Here is an 18,240-nt window from a genome sequence, read left to right as displayed (position 1 = left end):
TTGCTCAGTTTCACACGTGGGCTCTCCAAGAGGAGATCCTGGACAGGTGGGACAGACTACCTCAGTCCCTGGATCTGAGTGTCTCTTTGAGTCGTCAGACCAGATTGGCTCTTCTGTGGTGGCTCCAGTCCCCGTCGGTGGCGGAAGGCAAGTCCTTCCGTCCGTTGGTGTGGACGGTGATTACCATGGATGCCAGCCTGTCGGGTTGGGGTGGAGTCCTTGGCAACCTGTCTGCCCAGGGCACTTGGTCGGGGGAGGAGTCCTCCCTCCCGATAAATGTGCTGGAATTGCGAGCGATAAAACTGTCTCTTCCAGTGGTCGGACCGTCTTCGGGGTCATCCTGTCCGAGTACAGATGGACAATGCTACCGCGGTGGCTTACATCAAGCACCAAGGGGGCACCAGGAGTGCTCGAGCGGCCCGGGAGGTGACTGACATTCTATCTTGGGCCGAGACTCATGTCCCGGCAATTTCGGCAGTCCACATTCCGGGTGTGGAGAATTGGCAGGCCGACTATCTGAGCCGCCAGACCCTGGACCAGGGGGAATGGTCCCTACACCCGGAGGTCTTCCAAATGCTGTGTGCGAAGTGGGGATCCCCGGACTTGGATCTGTTCGCATCTCGGCTAAACCCAAAGGTGGAAAGGTTTGTGGCAAGAACGCGCGATCCGCTGGCGGATGCCTCGGATGCGTTGGTGGCCCCTCGACATCAGTATCGTCTGATGTATGCCTTTCCTCCGATTCAGTTGCTATCCAGGTTCCTCCGCAGGTTAGCCTCGGAACCGCACCTGGTGATTCTGGTGGCGCCGGACTGGCCGCGCCGGTCCTGGTACGCCGACGTTGTTCACCTGGCAGTGGCACCTCCGTGGCGGCTGCCAATGCGGGAAGATCTGTCTCAGGGTCCGATCTTCCATCCTGCTTTACAGTCGCTGGCTTTAACGGCCTGGCTCTTGAGACCCAGGTCCTGAGGGACAGGGGGTCTCTCCTCTGAGGTCATTCCTACCCTTGTCAGGGCTAGAAAAACCTCCTCTGGTAAAATCTATTACCGTACCTGGAAGGCTTATTTCGCCTTGGTGTGAGTCCAGGGGGTTTTCCCCTCGCTCGTACTCTGTGTCGAGAGTTTTGGCCTTCCTCCAGTCTGGTGTGGTCTCTGAGTTCCACATTAATGAGGACATTGTCCTACCTTCGCTTTGTACGAAGCCTAAGCATCCTAAGGAGGTTGCTCTGCATTCCTTGGATGTTGTCAGGGCGAACAGGGTTTACCTGTTGTCTACAGAATCTTTTCGGAAGATGGATTCCCTCTTTGTCCTTCCTGAGGGACCTCGGAAGGGCATGGCTGCATCCGCAGCGACTATTGCCAAATGGATCAGACAGACCATTGAACAGGCTTATTAAGCTTTGAAGGAATGGGTTCCACCCTTCCCTGTTGAGGCGCACTCTACCAGATCTGTGAGTGCGTCCTGGGCCTATTGGCATCGGGCCTCGGGGGCCCAGGTGTGCAAGGCTGCGACTTGGTTGTCGGTGCACACTTTTTTCCCGAATTCTACAAGGTAGATGTTCTGGCATCAGCTGATGCCTCCTGATGACACAAATCTGTCTCTCTACTCCTTCATGCTCCTCTTGCATTGCTAACTTATTAACTGACATAGCATTGATGTCACACCACTTCTTTAAAGGAAATCTTTCTAAACCTAAGCTCATCATTTTTCCACTGGCCCATGCCCCCCACCCCTGACTTCTTCATCAAGATCAGTAATACAGCCATCAGTTCCTCTCCTCATGCCTTGGTGCTAGGTGTAATACTGGACTCTGACCTGTCCTTTGAGCCCCAAATCCAATCACTGTCCAAATCAGACTTTACCTCTGTAACATCTCAAAAAGACACCCCTTTTTAACTGTTGAAACCACTAAGCAACTTATTCACTCCCTTGTTATCTCTCATATTGACAATTATAACTCCCTCCTCATTGGCCCACCTCTCTGCAAGCTATCCTCTATTCACTCTATCTTGAATGCTTCTGCTAGACTCATGCACCTTACCAACTGCTCAGTGTCCACCACTGCCAATACCTCCACTGGCTTCCCATTGCCCAAAATTAAAAACATTAACAACATACAAAGCCATTTACAAGTCCGCCCCGAGCTACATCACTATCTTGTCTCCAAATATCACCCAAACCAAGACCCTCTCTCTAGCTCCCTTGTCTCCTCCCCCCATGCTAGTCTCCAGGACTACTCCCGAGCTTCTCCCATCCTCCTGGAACTCACTACCTCAATCTGTCCAGGTATCTCGCACTCTGCTCTTTTTTAGACGATCCCTGTAAACTCATCTATTCAGGGAGGCCTATCCTGCCTTCAGCTAACTAGACCATCTACTTCCCTCATCAGTTATTATCTTTTGTTTCACCAGCCTCTCTCAATTAGATTGCAAGCTCGCTGGAGCAGGGCCTTTCTAAGCCTATTTTATTGAATTGTTTTGTTGCTGTATTGTCTCCCTTTATAGTGTAAAGTGCTGCGGAAGTTTTTGGCAAAATGTATTTAATTGGGAGTTTCCAACCTTTTTCTTTCTTATCACTCAGTTTTCCCAAGGACAGTCAGATTTACAGAATGCCCTAAGCCATTTCTTGTCCCTTGAAATAGTTGAGCCCATGCCTCTACAGGAAAGGTTTGAAAGATTATATTCAAACCTGTTAATGGTACCAAAGCCAAAAGAAGATATTTATCTTAACTTGGACCTATAATCCTTAAACAATTAACTTAAACTTCCCAAATTTCACTTGGAATTAGCAAAGTCAATTATTGCGTATCTAAGACCAGGGCATTTATAGATATCCAAAATGCCTAGCTGCATTTTTAGATTTATCTGCCTCATCAGCACTTCGTTTGTTGCACGGCTGTTTGGTGTATCCTGTGCTCCAGAGTATTCACAAAGGCCCTTGCACCTCTTCTTGACCTTCTGAGCTCATGCTTGGGGGTTCAGGTCAAAAGAATACCTCTGCTTGAAAATCCCCCTGAGTGTTCTAAGTCTCATCATAGCTTCGTTTTAAGCTGTGCCATTGCCCAATTTCATTCCTGGCCTCCTCAACACATCATCTTGTTGACCCAGAACTAGCATGCTCCTTCTCTCGATCTAGCCATGTACCTGTTCAGTCAAGCATGAAATTCCCTAACTTGGGGGATCTTCAGCCCAGGCTTGACCTTGGGAAAGTCCTGGAGCTCAGAACACTTGTTTCTGCACCTATGGACACCCGTTTGGAGCAATCAGACAACACCACAGCTGTGGCATACATCAAGCACCACCGTAGCACCAGAAGTCATGCAGCCTTGAAGGAAGCAATCCAGATAATCTCCTGGATGGAGTGAAACTGTTCAGCTATCTCTGCTGTTCACATCCCAGGAGTGGACAACTGAAAGGGGGTGCCCCTACTCACATGGCTGTGGGTGGACGTCCATTGGTCTGTGTGGCTGCCTGGACCTAGTAAGTTATGAAAGACTGGGTCTGAAGCATAGTGTCCAGAGGCTATAAGCTGGAGTTTTGATGCTCCTCCATGCTTTTCTGCACTCAAGGGTATCTTTGGATTAACAAAAAAGTGGTTTTCTTTGCAACCCTAAAAAGACTGCTATCCCAAGGGTTTATCTCACCCATATCAGAGTTCCCCAGGGAGCAATCAGCTCAGTTGTGGACATTAAAAGTCCAGCAAATGTTACATCTTCTACAAAGGTTTGGGTTCTAAACCTTCAGAAGTCCGCCTCCGTTCTGACTCAAACTTTTGTAGTACTTAGCTTGGTACTTGATATGGCTGGGATGTAGGTACTTCTTCTGCAGGAGTAATTCCTCTTTTCCAGTCTGGGAATCCTTAAGGTCATTGGAAAGTTCCTTGATTTGAACTTACATCAAAGTGTTTGGAGGATGATAGCTAGCTTTGTTGCAGAGTATTTTTTTTAGCTGATATCCTTTTTGTATGGGATACATGTCAGAAGTCCTTAGATCTGCCAGTTCACCTGACACACAAGACTTGATTGTGTCTGGAATGGTGGATATTCACGCAGATGCTGGATACCTGGAAATAATTCTCTCTGTTGAAGTGTAAGGTCTAGACTACATATGCCAGTCTGTCTGGCTGGAGAGTTTATCTAGAAAGCCTCTTGGTTCAGGAAATGTGTTCCTTAATGGAGGTTACCAATTGGTGCCCAATTCGACTGCCTCTCTACAGTGGTCTGTCTACCTTCCTGTAAGAGTGCAGTTGGAGGCAAGGCACAACTCCAGCCTCAGTCTTGCATCGACTTCTCAGTGTGGTGATGCCTCAACCAATCAGCCTGGTCTGGCAGGTCACTTCCAGTTGCCACTAAGCCATGCTCTTGAACGGTTTTGTCATATCTGACTTTGGTCCGAGCTAGAAGTATTCAAAAATAACCATAAATTAATTTCAGCTTTAAAGTGCTTGCAAATCTCAGACCTGAAATTTGAAAAAAATAAAGAACACCTCCTTCTATAGTGTGTACATGTCTTTCTCCAAAGTTCTGCATGCCATTGCTCTCTGCTGCCTGTTTCCTCTGTTATGAGCATGATTCAGTTCTGGCAGCTTTCCTGACACCAAAGATTTTAAACGGTGACGGAGTGAGCTGCGGCACAGCTTGTGAATGTTATCCACAACTGGGCTTGTTCTCCTTACTGTGTAACATGTCCCTTCCCTCCAATCAGGGCTGTCAGCTGTGTGAAGACTTTGGATCCCTGTCCCCTGCAGTTGAGCTATGGAGAAATCCTTTCATATTTGTGATTTTAGAATGATCTACATAAGAGATGGCTGCAAATACATTTATATAACCTACAGTGGATATAAAAAGTCTACAAACCTCTGTTAAAATATCAGGTTTCTGTGATGTAGAAAAATTAGACAAAGATAAATCATTTCGGAATGTTTTCCACCTTTTATGTGACCAATAAGCTGTACAACTCAGTTGAAAACAAACTGAAAGCATTTCCAAGGCATTAGATGTACCATGGAACACAGTGAAGACATCAAGTGGAGAAAATATGGCACAACAGTGACATTACCAAGAACTGGACGTCCCTCCAAAATTGAGGAAAAGATGAGAAGAAAACTGCCCAGGGAAGATGTCAAGAGGCCTACAGCAACATTAAAGGAGCTGCAGGAATAACTGGCAAGTACTGGTTGTGTGGTACCTGTGACCACAATCTCCCGTATTCTTCATATGTCTGGGCTATGGGGTAGAGGGGCAAGACGAAAGCCTTTTCTTACGAAAAAAAACATCTAAGCCCAACTAACTTTTGCAAAAACACATCTGAAGTTTCCCAAAAGCATGTGGGAAAATGTGTTGTGTTCTGGTCTGATAAACGAAGGTTGAACTTTTTGGCCATAATTCCAAAAGATGTTTGTCACAAAAACAGCACTGCACATCACCAAAAGAATACCATACCCACAGTGAAGCATGTTGGTGGCAGCATCAAGCTTTGGGGCTCTTTTTCTTCAGCTGAAACAGGGGCCTTAGTCAAGGTAGAGGGAATCATGAACAGTTCCAAATACCAGTCAATATTGGCACAAAACCTTCAGGCTTCTGCTAGAAAGCTGAACATGAAGAGGAACTTCATCTTTCAGCATGACAACGACCCAAAGCATACATCCAAATCAAGAATTGCTTCACTAGAAGAAGAATAAAGTTTTGTAATGGCCCAGCCAGAGCCCACGCCTGAATCTGATTGAAAATCTTTAGGGTGATCTGAAGAGGGCTGTGCACAGGGGACACTCTCACAATCTGACCGATTTGGAGTGTTTTTGCAAAGAAGAGTGGGCAAATATTGCCAAGTCAACATGTGCCGTTCTGAAGGACTCCTACCCAAAAAGACTGAGTGTTGCAATAAAATCAAAAGGTGCTCCAAAAAAGTATTAGTTTAAGGGTGTGTACACTTATGCAACCAGATTTTCATTTTTGTTTTTACTTCCCTCCACCTAAAAGATTTCAGTTTGTTGTTCAACTGAGTTGTACAGTATATAGGTCACATTAAAGGTGTAAAAAATTCTGAAATGATTTATCTTTGTCTCTTTTTTTTTTTTTTTCACATTACAGAAACCTGACATTTTAACAGGGGTGGGTAGACTTTCTATAGCCACTGTATGTAGGAGGATTTGTTTAATCTTTGGAATCATCTAATGCTAGTGACTTCACCTCTTATATAGTACATTACATCTAACCAAGCATGGGTTACCTTTTATCTTGTGGATCCTTAGGCCCCTTTTACACATGTGGGGACCGTTTTTTTCATAGTTCGGTTCCACGTATTGTGAAAAGAATAAACGGATGAAGTTTACATCGGCTTGTCATACACTTTTTACATCCTCTAACTAGAATCCTTTACCACTTGAAGATCAAGCCTTTTCTGGCACTTTTTGTTTACAAGTGTGAATCAGTATTTTTTGCTGGCAAATTACTTATAACCCCCTAACCTTAGTGCATAACTTTACATTTATCAACATTAGACCTCATTTGCCACATAGTTGCCCAATGAAACAGTGCATTGAGGTTGTCTTGTAAGCTGGAGACATTCTGTAAGGAAGTTTTTCCACTGCAAAGCTTTATGCCGAGTAAATAGGTACCCAAGGTATCACGCTTTCAAATTGCGCACAACCGGAATAGTGAAAAGGTACAGCACTTAAAAATCTCTATAGGCGACTCTTGAAACATTTTTACAGATTACCTGTTTAGAGTTACTGAATTATTGCTCTTGCTCTAATGTTCACAGTGATGCCTCACATGTGCAAACACCGTTTACATATGTGTCCGCGACATACGTATGCGTTTGCTTCTGCACCGGAGCACAGAGGGATGGGGGTGCTTACATTTTTTTTAAACCTTTTTTATTTTTACACCATACCGGTCTTTTTTTTTTAATCACTTTTATTCCTATTCATGGGAAAACCAGCCACCAGTTGAAGGGGGAAAAAAAAAACTGGGGTTATGGCTGACAGCTTCAGTCATAATACGGGTAAACTACTTTGCAAACCTCAGCGTATATATACACACATTGCGGTCGGCAAGTGGTTAACCACTTGAGTCCCGGAGCCTAATTTTTCATGCAAAAACGGACCGTTTATCAGTTTCCATTTTTTTAACGAAAGAAATAAAGAACTTTGACCTGGTCCAAAAAACCAATGTTGACAGAAGCGGATGTAAATAGATGATCATCTATTTTCATCCGTTTTTTTCCATAAATATGCATTGATGTTCGTTTTTCATCAGTCAATGGATGGATGAAAAACGAACAAACGGGTCTGCATGTGTGAAAGGGGCCTCAGTTGGGCAAACATTTCCAAAATGGTGTCCTGCCCATGCACGAGATGGAACCCATGACATTTTGTACCTCATCTCGTGCAAACAGACATTACAGTCATAATTTTTTCTGTTTTTAAAAAGCCTTCCCCACCGAGATCTCGAAGCAAAAGGGTTTTTTTTTTTTTTTTTAACAGCAAATTACTCTAATGCTGTATGGAGTTTGCACAAGATGAAACGCATGACATTATGCACTAAATTTGCACATGCGCATTATCAGAATACTGTGAGAACTTGCAGCATAGTATGGGATCTCCCTGAAAGCACTAGTAATGTTGCCTTCCTAAGGGGGATATGTGAGTGCCCTCACGTGAACCAGGAGCCAAGAAAACTACATCAATGCATGCTTAATGGACCAGATTGTTGCCAAAGGGCAGTTTTATATGACTCAAATTTAAGCTTGTTAAGTTGCATCATGTGGCTTCCTTGATACAGTTCAGTATAATCCTCTGCCACGTTGAATTTGTCATGTGAGTATCCTCCCCATCCACCTTTCTGTCAGCCAGAATACACTTGAAATTACATTTTTGCCTGCTCTACAAGTGCCTTGATGGCAATACTTTAATTTCCTTGGATATAAATAGCTTAATGTTGTATATGTCTGGAAATTAACTGCCACATCCCATAATAATAGAAGTGAAACAGAAAGAAGCCCCACCGGGAATTTAAAGGCAGTTGTCAACCAGGTAATGAGAGTATAAAGAAGTAAAAGGTTTTAGTCAAACATAGTAAAATAGTGATTTTGATCACCATATACAAAATTAGGAACAAAGGAGTAACCATACAGACATGACTATCAGTATATTGAGTTAATGATCTGGAACATATGGTTGGTCACATATGGTTGGTCTCATATGGTCGGAGGCCAAACCACAGGAGAGTTCCCAGAAGATTCCCAACAAGTTTCGGAATGTCCCCTAATTACTTCTTCAGGGAAGGTTAGACCAAGAAATAATTTCCCTTTCGTTCATTGACGTACACAGTGCTCCATAAATCATAACTAGTAGGTTATATTGCCTAGGACTAGACGGAACCAAAAACACCTGGTTACACTCATGGGCCGTCCTCAGCTGGTATATTGCTCCCCTACTTCAGTGGCGAGGAGTTCTGTCTGGAGCGTTACCTGCACCATGGAAGGGTAAGTACAGTCCCCCCCCCTCCCCTTTTGGTGGTTTTCTTTGGGGTGGACGCGGGTAACCTCCAGGGACGGTCGGACCTGCCTGCAGCTTCCCTCCTCCCATCCCTAAATTCCTCACTCCCATTCCCCCCTGTCTGGACCTAGAGTCTGGTGATGGTCCCAGGGCAGAGAATGCAGCAGAGAACCCTGGGTTCTCCCCTGCTATCCCCACTCTGTAAGGGTCCTGGAATAGTGTGTGTCCCGCCCTGGTTGTCTGGAGGGGTCGTAGTGTAGGAGACCCCTAGGTGCATGCCCTGCTGTTTGCAGTGTGGGTATAGTGCAGGGGGGTCCCAGTGCTGAGACCGTTGCAGAATACACAGAAGAGTCTCCCCTAAACGTGTGTCCTACTTTCAGGGGGGTTCCCCTTGCATAGGGTGCAGGAAAGATCCTGGCAGCATGCTTGTGTTTTTAGCTGATGGTGGCCATTTTCCCTTAATCTGACTGGTCCCTGGTTGGCGGCCATGTTTGTGTAGCCGGATAATGTCACGGGGGCCATTTTCCCTTAGCCTGGGAGATGCTGGAGACAACGGAAGCCTCGTGGGGATGCCGACGCTCCTCCCCTTCTTCCTTAGTTTCCTCTTCCTGTGCCCGGGACATTTGAACAGGGATTAGCGTCCAGGATGCTGGGTTCCAATTCTCGGCGCTTCTCCTGACGGTAGGTTGAGTCTTTGGGGGTCCCTGTTATCTCTCTCTGGTGATAGGTACCCTGAGCACTCGAGGAGATCCTTTAATTGTGCCAAAAGATCATTTATGTACTGCAAGGTTTTCCTTTCCTTATGGAGCCTCGGGTCACATCTCCCCCACTGACCCCTTCATGGAGGTGGCAGTTCCCTCGGAACCCCAGCTTCCCATGGTTGCACTGGCGGGGGTCCTGTAGTCCTTAGTGTCCCATGTGGAAGTGGCTTGTGGGCAAGGGCCCCGGAGGAAGCGTCCCCCACCTTCCCCTGCTCAAGGCTGTCTCATCTGTATCTGAGCCTGATTCCACCATGTACGCAGCCCATCCAGGGGGACTTAATATAACATCCCCAGATCCATCCGATAGTGAGGATTATTCCTCCATGGTCGCAGCAGGAAATGAAAAAGCGCTGGTAGACGCATTTATCACTGCAGTGTGTGAGACTTTAAAAATGGAGGATGCGGCTGATTTTAATTATGGATGTGGCTGTGTTTCTGCTACGCACAAGTCGCATCGTACGCCAAAGGTGTTTCCTTATGCGCCTTATTTTGACAGGTTTTCCTGTAAGGAATGGGAACAACCAAAATTGCCTTTTGTGGTCCTCAGTTTTGCTGTACGTTACCCTTTTGAGGAGTCCCTTTTGAAAAAGAGGGCTAGTCCACCAGTGGTGAACTCTCCTGTTTCCAGGTTGAATGAAGCAACCATGATCCCAGTAGAGGAATCCCCATCCTTTAAGGACCCAGTTGACAAGAAAGCAGAGGCTGTTGCACGCAGCATGTTTACTAAAGCTGGTTCAGCATTGCGGCCAGTATTTACACCAGCCCTGGTGTCTCAGACCCTAACTGAATGGGCCAAGCTTTTGCCTATGTTGATTTAGTGAACCAATTGGTCCATGGGTTGCAGTTTATTTGTGATGCAGCTTTGGATACAGCTCCTGTGCTGTCCAAACCTTTTCAGCGGTGGTGATTAGGCATGTGCTGTGGCTTAAGAATTTGTCCGCAGACCAAGCCTCTAAGAAAGCTCTCATTGATCTGCCCTTTCAAGGCAATCACTGGTTTGTGGCTACCCTGGATGACATCATTGAGGGTGTCATGGGAGGAAAGAGTACCTTCTACAGTCAAGGAAAGGGAAGGAGCCTCGCCGCAGACGGGGGCCCCCCCTCCTCCTCAGCTCATAAAAAAATTATTTTGTGCTTCTGGGACAGAGAACAAGGGAAATAGATCTTTTAAATCTTCCCCGGGAGGTTCCAAGCAACCTTGGTCTGTTAAGCCTAGAGCTAGCTTTCCTGGACCAGCGTCCAAGACTCCTACAGCATGAAGGTCTGCCCTCACCCATTAGTGGAGTGGGGGGACTTCTTCTCTGGTTTCCGGCCCCGTGGAATTCTTTGGTGAGCGTCAAGCAGATCTGCAAAATGTTTATTTTGGGGGTACCCAGAAAGGGGGACAAAGCTTGTCCTTATCAGGTTTTTTAGATCCTGAGTCTCGTGCGGATTTTATTCCTACAAAGGTTCAGGTGATTTCTGAATTACCTAATGTCCCCCATATCCCTGTCTAGGGAATTGATTTACCTAGGTCTGATTCTTTTTCTGACCAGAGTGGTTCTTCGAAAAAGACAAAAAGTTTGGGACTTTAGAAGAGACATATAGTAAGGAAGTCTCCATCCCTGGATCAATATGAAAACATGGGGGAAAAAATTGGGACTTTAATTGAGGCAAAATGGCGTTGGAAGTTAAAACATGGTTAAAAACCATATGTTTATTGAATGATAACACTTTGAAAGAAAACATATATCGATGGCAACATTCATATGCACCGCCACATGTATAACACCCAGCAGTACAATAGACAATCAAGGTAAAATAGTACATGGTAAAATCATAGGGATACATGATTGAAGCCCATTTGGTAATCGTAGGGATACATAATTGAAGCCCATTTGGTAATAGCAGAAACATGACATATTCCAAAATTGACATCTAGTGCTGTTTATTCATGCATATTGTAGAGCATAGCAGTGTGCCATCGTGATAGCAACTAGTAAAGTATGGTCAAATTCAGATGCATCATAAGGCCCTAAGCGTTTCGTGGTCATCATCGCTTCTTCAGGGGTGAATGCATCATAGATCTAAAATGAAACCTGTAAAAATAAATGATAGGTCCACACTTAGGGGAAAGGGGAAGATAACGGGGTAACCAAAAAGGGAACAAGTGAACCCTCTCTGTGTAGTACTTGCATAGCCACTGTATATAGGACGGTAGTCCGTCATAAAAGGGAGGATGCCCATGTAGTCTGCCCCGGGAGCTGTAGTAGAGACTGAGGATATGAGCCCAGAGCGCATACAGGTACCTCCAAAGGGAAAAAAATAGTAAATGACAGTAGTGAGGGATGGGCCCCAGTAATAGGACTAGTACTAAATATGTAATGAGGGGGTAGCAAATAATTGCAATAGCTCATATATTCGTAATGAAAGGGTAGCAAATTATTGCAATAGCTCTTATACTCTTATAGTACAAATAATAATAGAAGAGTGGTTCTTCCTCTGCACAAACTTCAGGGACCACAGGCCGTGATTCATCGGCTGCTGTCACACAGATATTTCTCTTTCCCATTTTGCATACAGGTTCTGAGTCTGGTGGTATCCACCTTTAAGACAGTTCTGTTTGCACAGTCTTACATGCAGCTCTTTTAGCAGGTTTGGCTCCACAGCAGGATAACTAAGTTCGTGACAGGGCCTCTGACAGATGCCACAGGCGTCCATGGGCCACGGTAAAGCCAGTATTATCCTTGGCTAAGGTTTCTTCCGCAGTTCCTGTGAAGAATCAAGAGCGAGGATCTTCCAATCATCCTGGTGGCTGTAAACGTCACTTCGGGGCTTCCTCTCAGAGAAAACCCGTTGTCAGAAGGGCTTATCTACCATCCTGCTTTACAGTCACTGGTTTTAATGGCTTAGCTATTAAATAACCAGGTACTGAGGGATGGAGGTCTGTCTGAATCAGTGATCCCTACTATGGTGAAGGTGAGAAAGTCGTCTTCCAGCAAGATATACCATTGTACGTTGAAACCGTACATTTCTTGGTGTGAGTTGTTTGGCACTCATCCTCGATCCTTTTCTGTGGCTCGGATTCTAACCTTTCTTCAACAGGGCATTGATCAGAAATTGGCCTTGAGTACCATCAAGGTCCTAGTGTCTGCCTTGGGAATCTTCTTTCAGCGACCCCTAGCCATGCACTCTTTAGTTTGTACATTCATTCAGGGGGTTCGACATGTGGCTCCACCTGTACAGTCTCTTTTGCCACCATGGGATTTAAATTTAGTACTTTCAATTCTCCAGAAACCTCCATTTGAGAATATTCGGGATATTCCCTTGCCTACGTTAGCCCAGAAGGTGACATTCTTGGTGGGTATTTCCTCGGCCCGCAGGGTATTGGAATTGGGGGCATTATGTCACAGTCCCTATTAAGTGTTTTTTTGTCCCTGTTCATCATTCCTGCCCAAAGTTGTCTCTGACTCCCATTTGATTGAGAACATTGTATGTTGCCATCTTGTGTCCCAAGCCAGCTCATCCCAAGAAATTTGCTTTGCATACCTTGGATGTGGTTCGTGCGATTCAGGTGTATCTGGCAGCTACTGAGTCTTTTATGAGGTAAGACTCGCTTTTTTTGGTTACAAACGGACCAAGAAAAGGGCTGGCTGCTCCTTCAGCTACCATCTCTAGATGGATCATACAGACGGTGACCCAGGCCTATTCCATTAAAGGTTAGGTTCCACCTTTACCTGTCACGGCACATTCTACTCGGGCGCTAAGTGCTTCTTGGGCCTTCTGTCATCAGACTTCAATATTGCAAGGCTTGCCACTTGGTCCTCCGTGCATACCTTCACGATATTCTATAAGGTAGATACTTTGGCATCTGCAGATGCTTCTTTTGGCCGCAAAGTTTTGCAGGCTGCTGTTTAAGAAGGGGCTGTTCCCTCTTGAGGGGTGTTTTTTCTGTTTTTCAGATGGTGCTCCTGTGTCCTGGTTAAGAGCTCTTATGTTTAGCTATGGGTTATTTTTCCCCACCCCTCATTTTCCTTTTGGCATGGCTTTTGGACGTCCCACTAGTTATGATTTATGGAGCGCTGTGTCCGTCGATAAACGATATAGAAAATGGGATTTTTGTACTTATCGTAAAATCCATTTTGCGGAGTTCGACAGACACCGCACCCACCCCTCTATGGAGTTCTGATACTTCTAATGCTGATTACCAACAGCAGAGAGGGGGGTTTTATACCAGATGAAGACATCCCATGGGCGTAGCCAGGTGTTTTTGTCCTGCCTAGTCCTACTCCTGGAGGAGGCAGTATAACCCACTAGTTATGATTTATAGAGTGCTGTGTCGGTAGATGAACTCCAAGAAATGGATTTTACGGTAAGTACAAAAATCCCTATGTGTAGAACTTCAAAGGGAAGGCACTGTGAGGAAGGTAATATTGGGCGTATGCTATAGGCCCCCCAACCAGAGGGAGAAGGGGGAGGCAGACCTCCTTTTACAGATAGAATTGGCAGCAAGGATGGGAAATGTCATAATGGGGGACTTTAATTATCCAGATATGGACTGGGCAGAAGGAACCGCGCATTCAGCCAAGGCTCGGCAGTTCCTAAATGTTTTGCAGGACAATTTCATGGGTCAGATGGTGAATGCACCGACAAAAAACAATGCGGTACTTGACCTACTGATTACCAACAATACAGACCTGCTCACGGATATAGAAATACGGGGCAACTTAGGAAACAGTGACCATAGGTCAATTAGTTTCAGTAATAATCATAGTAATAGGAAACATAAGGGTAATATAAGAGTAGTGAATTTTTAAAGAGCCAATTTCCCAAAACTGCGCTCTCTGCGAGAAAATATCAAATGGGATAGAACCCTTTGTTAAGAGCATACTTGACAAAGGGATTGGCCAGTGCATTCCAAAGGGAAATACATTTAAAAGAGCGAAACCAAACCCTGGATGGCTAAACTCCAACATAAAAATGCATATTAATGCTAAAGAAAAGGCCTTCAAAAAATACAAGGCTGAGGGGTCATTGGCAGCATTCAAGCATTACAAAGAGTGTAATAAGAAATGTAAAGACGAAATCAAGGCGGCTAAAATAGAACACGAGAGACATATAGCGGAAGAGAGTAAAAAGAACCCCAAAAAATTATTTAAGTATATAAACAGTAAGAAAGCGAGGCCAGAACACATTGGCCCCATAAAAGACGACAAAGGAGATTTGGCCACAGAGGACAGGGAAAAGGCGGTAGTGTTAAATTCTTCTCTTCAGTCTTCACAAAAGAATTGGGGGGCTACACTAACCCAGCTTGTAAGGCCAAACTAAAAAAACACACCTCAGAAAGTACCGCCATGGCTAACAGAAGATAGACTTAGAACTAAACTAGAGAAACTAAGATAAATAAATCACCGGGACCGGATGGCTTGCACCTGAGGGTTCTTAAAGAGCTCAGCCAGGTGATTGCCAGACCATTATTCTTGATCTTTAAGGATAGTTTACAGACGGTATGGTGCCAGCTGATTGGAAAAAAGCCAACGTGGTACCAATATTTAAAAAACGGCAGAGATATATCCCGGTTAACTATAGGCCGGTCAGCATAACATCAGTAGTCTGCAAGATTTTGGAGGGGATGCTAAGGGACCACATACAAGACTTTAGTAATGAAAATTGTATTATTAGTAGTAATCAGCATGGATTCATGAAAAATCATTCTTGCCAAACCAATCTAGTAACCTTCTATGATGAAGTGAGCTGCCACCTAGATAAAGGTAAGCCTGTGGATGTGGTGTATCTGGACTTTGCAAAGTCCTTTGACACCGTTCCCCACAAACGCTTACTGTTCAAACTAAGGAAGGTAGGTATGGACCATAGGGTGAGTACCTGGATAGAGAACTGGCTCCAGGGGAGAGTGCAGAGGGTGGTGATTAATGGGGAGTACTCAGATTGGGCGGGTTTGGAAAGTAGGGTCCCCCAGGGTTCTGTCCTGGGACCAATCCTGTTTATTCATAAATGATCTAGAGGAGGGGATATCTAGTACAATCTCAGTATTTGCGGATGATACTAAACTAAGCATGCCAATATCTTCTATGCAGGATGTGGAAACCTTACAAGCTGACCTGAGCAAAATAATGGGGTGGGCAGCTACATGGCAGATGAGGTTTAATGTTGAAAAATGTAAAGTAATGCACTTGGGTACCAGAAAGCAAGCTACTCACTAGGGGGGAAACCTCTGGGTGAGTCTAGGATGGAAAAGGACCTCAGGGTACTGGTAGACAACAGGCTTGGCAATGGCATTCAATGCCAAGCCGCTGCAAGCAAAGCCAACAGAATATTGGGATGCATAAAAAAGGGGATTCACTCCAGAAATAAAGGGATTATTCTCCCTCTCTACAAGACTCTGGTCCGGCCACATCTGGAGTATGCTGTCCAGTTCTGGGCACCGGTCCTCAGGAAGGATGTGCTGGAACTGGAGAGAGTCCAGAGAAGGGCAACAAAAATAATTGGGGGAATGGAGGACATCAGCTATGAGGAAAGACTATAAGCACTGAACCAATTCTCTCTGGAGAAGGGACGATTGAGGGGGGATATGTTATCAATCTACAAATACTGTACTGGCGACCCTAGCATAAGGAACAAACTATTCAGAGCAAGGGAATACAATAAGACACGTGGCCACTCACTAAAACTAGAGGAAAGGCGGTTTAACCTTAAACTACGTAAGGGGTTCTTCACTGTAAGAGCAGTAAGGATGTGGAATTCTCTTCCACAAGCAGTCGTATCAGCAGGGAGCATCGATAGTTTCAAAAAACTATTAGATGGGCACCTTAAAGACCACAACATACAGGGGTATACAATGTACGGTTAACAGCAAACACACGCACATCATAGGTTGGACTGATGTCTTTTTTCAACCTCACAAACTATGTAACTATGTAAAAATCCAATTATACCATTTACATCCATTTTTTTTGTCCAATCCGTTTTTTTTTTAACCACTTAAGCCCCGGAAGATTTTACCCCCATTCCGACCAGGGGGTATTTTGCGATTCGGCACTGCGTGACTTTAACGGACAATTGCGCGGTCGTGCGACGCTGTACCTAAACGAATTTGGCGTCCTTTTTTTCCCACAAACAGAGCTTTCTTTTGGTGGTATTTGATCACCTGTGCGATTTTTTGATCACGCGCTATAAACAAAAAAAGAGCGTCAATTTTGCAAAAATAGCAATATTTTTCACATTTTTTTATATGAAATTCCCCCCCAAAAAAATGTAAAAATCAAAATTTTTTAACATTTTTGGCCAATTTGTTTTATGCTACCTATGTTTGGTAAAAAAAAAATCGCAAAAAGCGTATTTTGATTGGTTTGCGCAAAAGTTATCGCGTTTACTAACAAAGGGAAAGATTTTTGTCATTTTTGTTGTTTTTTTTTTTAACGCATAATGGCGGCGATCTGCGATTTTTTTTTGCGGTACTGCGACATTGCGGCGGACAGATCGGACCCTTGACTGACATTTTTGACACTTTTGGGGTTACCAGTGACATTTCTACAGTAATCAGTGCTATATATATATATATGCACTGTTACTGTAAAAATACACTGGTAGTGAAGGGGTTAACTTTATTTGGGAGGGAGGGGCTGTGTGTGTCCCTAGGGGCGTGCTTTCTACTGTGATTGGCTGTGGCTTGAGCTGTAAGGACACTGATCAACGGATCTACATAGTAGATCCATGTGATCAGTATCTTTACAGCGAGGAGAATGACAGGTGGCTTGTTTACACAAGCTGCCTGACATTCTCCCTCTCCCCCGCCGATCGCCGAGTGGCCGGCGGACATCGGGTCCGCTGGTCACACGCGCGGGGGGGTCCGTGACCACGCGGGAGCAGGAGCGCGCCTCCGGGGGCGCGCGCTCGCTCCCTAGACCCTCACAAGCAAGCGACGTAGCCCTACGTTAGTTTGCCTGTGAGGGGCTGACCGCCGACGTAGATAGTCGTGCGGCGGTCGGCAAGTGGTTAATGAAAGAAATATAGGATTTTGAGCCGTTCCAAAAAAACGGATGTTGACAGAAGAGGATGTAAATGGATGATCCTCCATTTTTCTATATAGATTCATTGATGTCCGTTTTCCATCTGTCAACCGATAAATGAAAAACGGACAAACAGTCTGCATGTATAAGGGGCCTTTGTTTAAAATCTATTGTATGCCTATTAAGATGTGCAACTTAAAATCCTGTGTTTTTTTTTTTTTAAAGCTTGAATCACTTCTACAGTTATGGCTCACATTGAGCCTGAATTCTAGCTCGAATGGAGGCAAGGAAAGTGGCGGTGAGCTCTTCTTATATAATGCCAACAGAATACCGGTCATCAATTTGAATCAAGGTAACTAAGTAGATAATTTTTTTTCTATATCATTCATGCTTATGCTGTACTTTTTAATTTACTGGTCCTGTGTTTTTGGTTGCTTTTCAAATAAAACGGAAGCCGTTTTTAAAAGGACCAGTTGCTAGGTTGTTAACCACAAGTATAAATAAAAACCTAGATGTTTTCTAGGGGCCACATTGTTATATTCATCCCTGACAAAGGGGCCATGAAACATTGTATAAGTGCGAATATGCAGCTTGTTCCCGCATTGCATCCGCACATCTGGCAGTTCACACTGCCATATGCGATACGCTGGGGGTGTCAATTAAAAGTTAACGACACCCCCAGTTGCGATCGCATATCGCAGTGCGATCTGCAAGTTCGCACATAATCGGATTGCACAAGTGTGAACCACTGTGCGATCCGATTCTGATGCAGCTCAAAAAAAGCCTCATGTGCGAGTTTGCTGCGGATGCTCTGCGAATTCAGCCATACAAAGTGTATGGCTGAACTCGCATCCGCACATGAGATCGCATGTAATGAAGGAGCAGTGTGCTCCGAATTACATGCAATCTCGCAAACCGCACAAGTGTGAACCGGCACTAAAGCATTCAGCTGAAAGATTTTGTAAGGGAGTTTAAAGT

The 18,240-nt window shown here is 44.8% G+C and overlaps 1 protein-coding gene across 6 annotated transcripts in view; it reads left to right on the top strand.

The window, feature by feature from the left end:
• BIRC6 (baculoviral IAP repeat containing 6) overlaps positions 1–18,240 on the top strand; it is an 807,095-nt gene that overhangs the window by 384,637 nt on the left and 404,218 nt on the right. For all 6 annotated transcript variants that reach the window (XM_082252286.1, XM_082252283.1, XM_082252284.1 and 3 more), the window contains exon 42: positions 17,488–17,614. In XM_082252286.1, the coding sequence (XP_082108412.1) occupies positions 17,488–17,614 (127 nt within the window). The remainder of the gene's footprint in view (positions 1–17,487; positions 17,615–18,240) is intronic.

The sequence above is a fragment of the Pelophylax lessonae genome (assembly GCF_965119305.1).
Source record: "Pelophylax lessonae genome assembly, chromosome: 3".
In the NCBI taxonomy this organism is placed as follows: domain Eukaryota; kingdom Metazoa; phylum Chordata; class Amphibia; order Anura; family Ranidae; genus Pelophylax; species Pelophylax lessonae.
The sequence above is the reverse complement of the archived record's forward strand: the minus strand, read 5'-3'. Positions and strand labels throughout refer to the sequence as shown.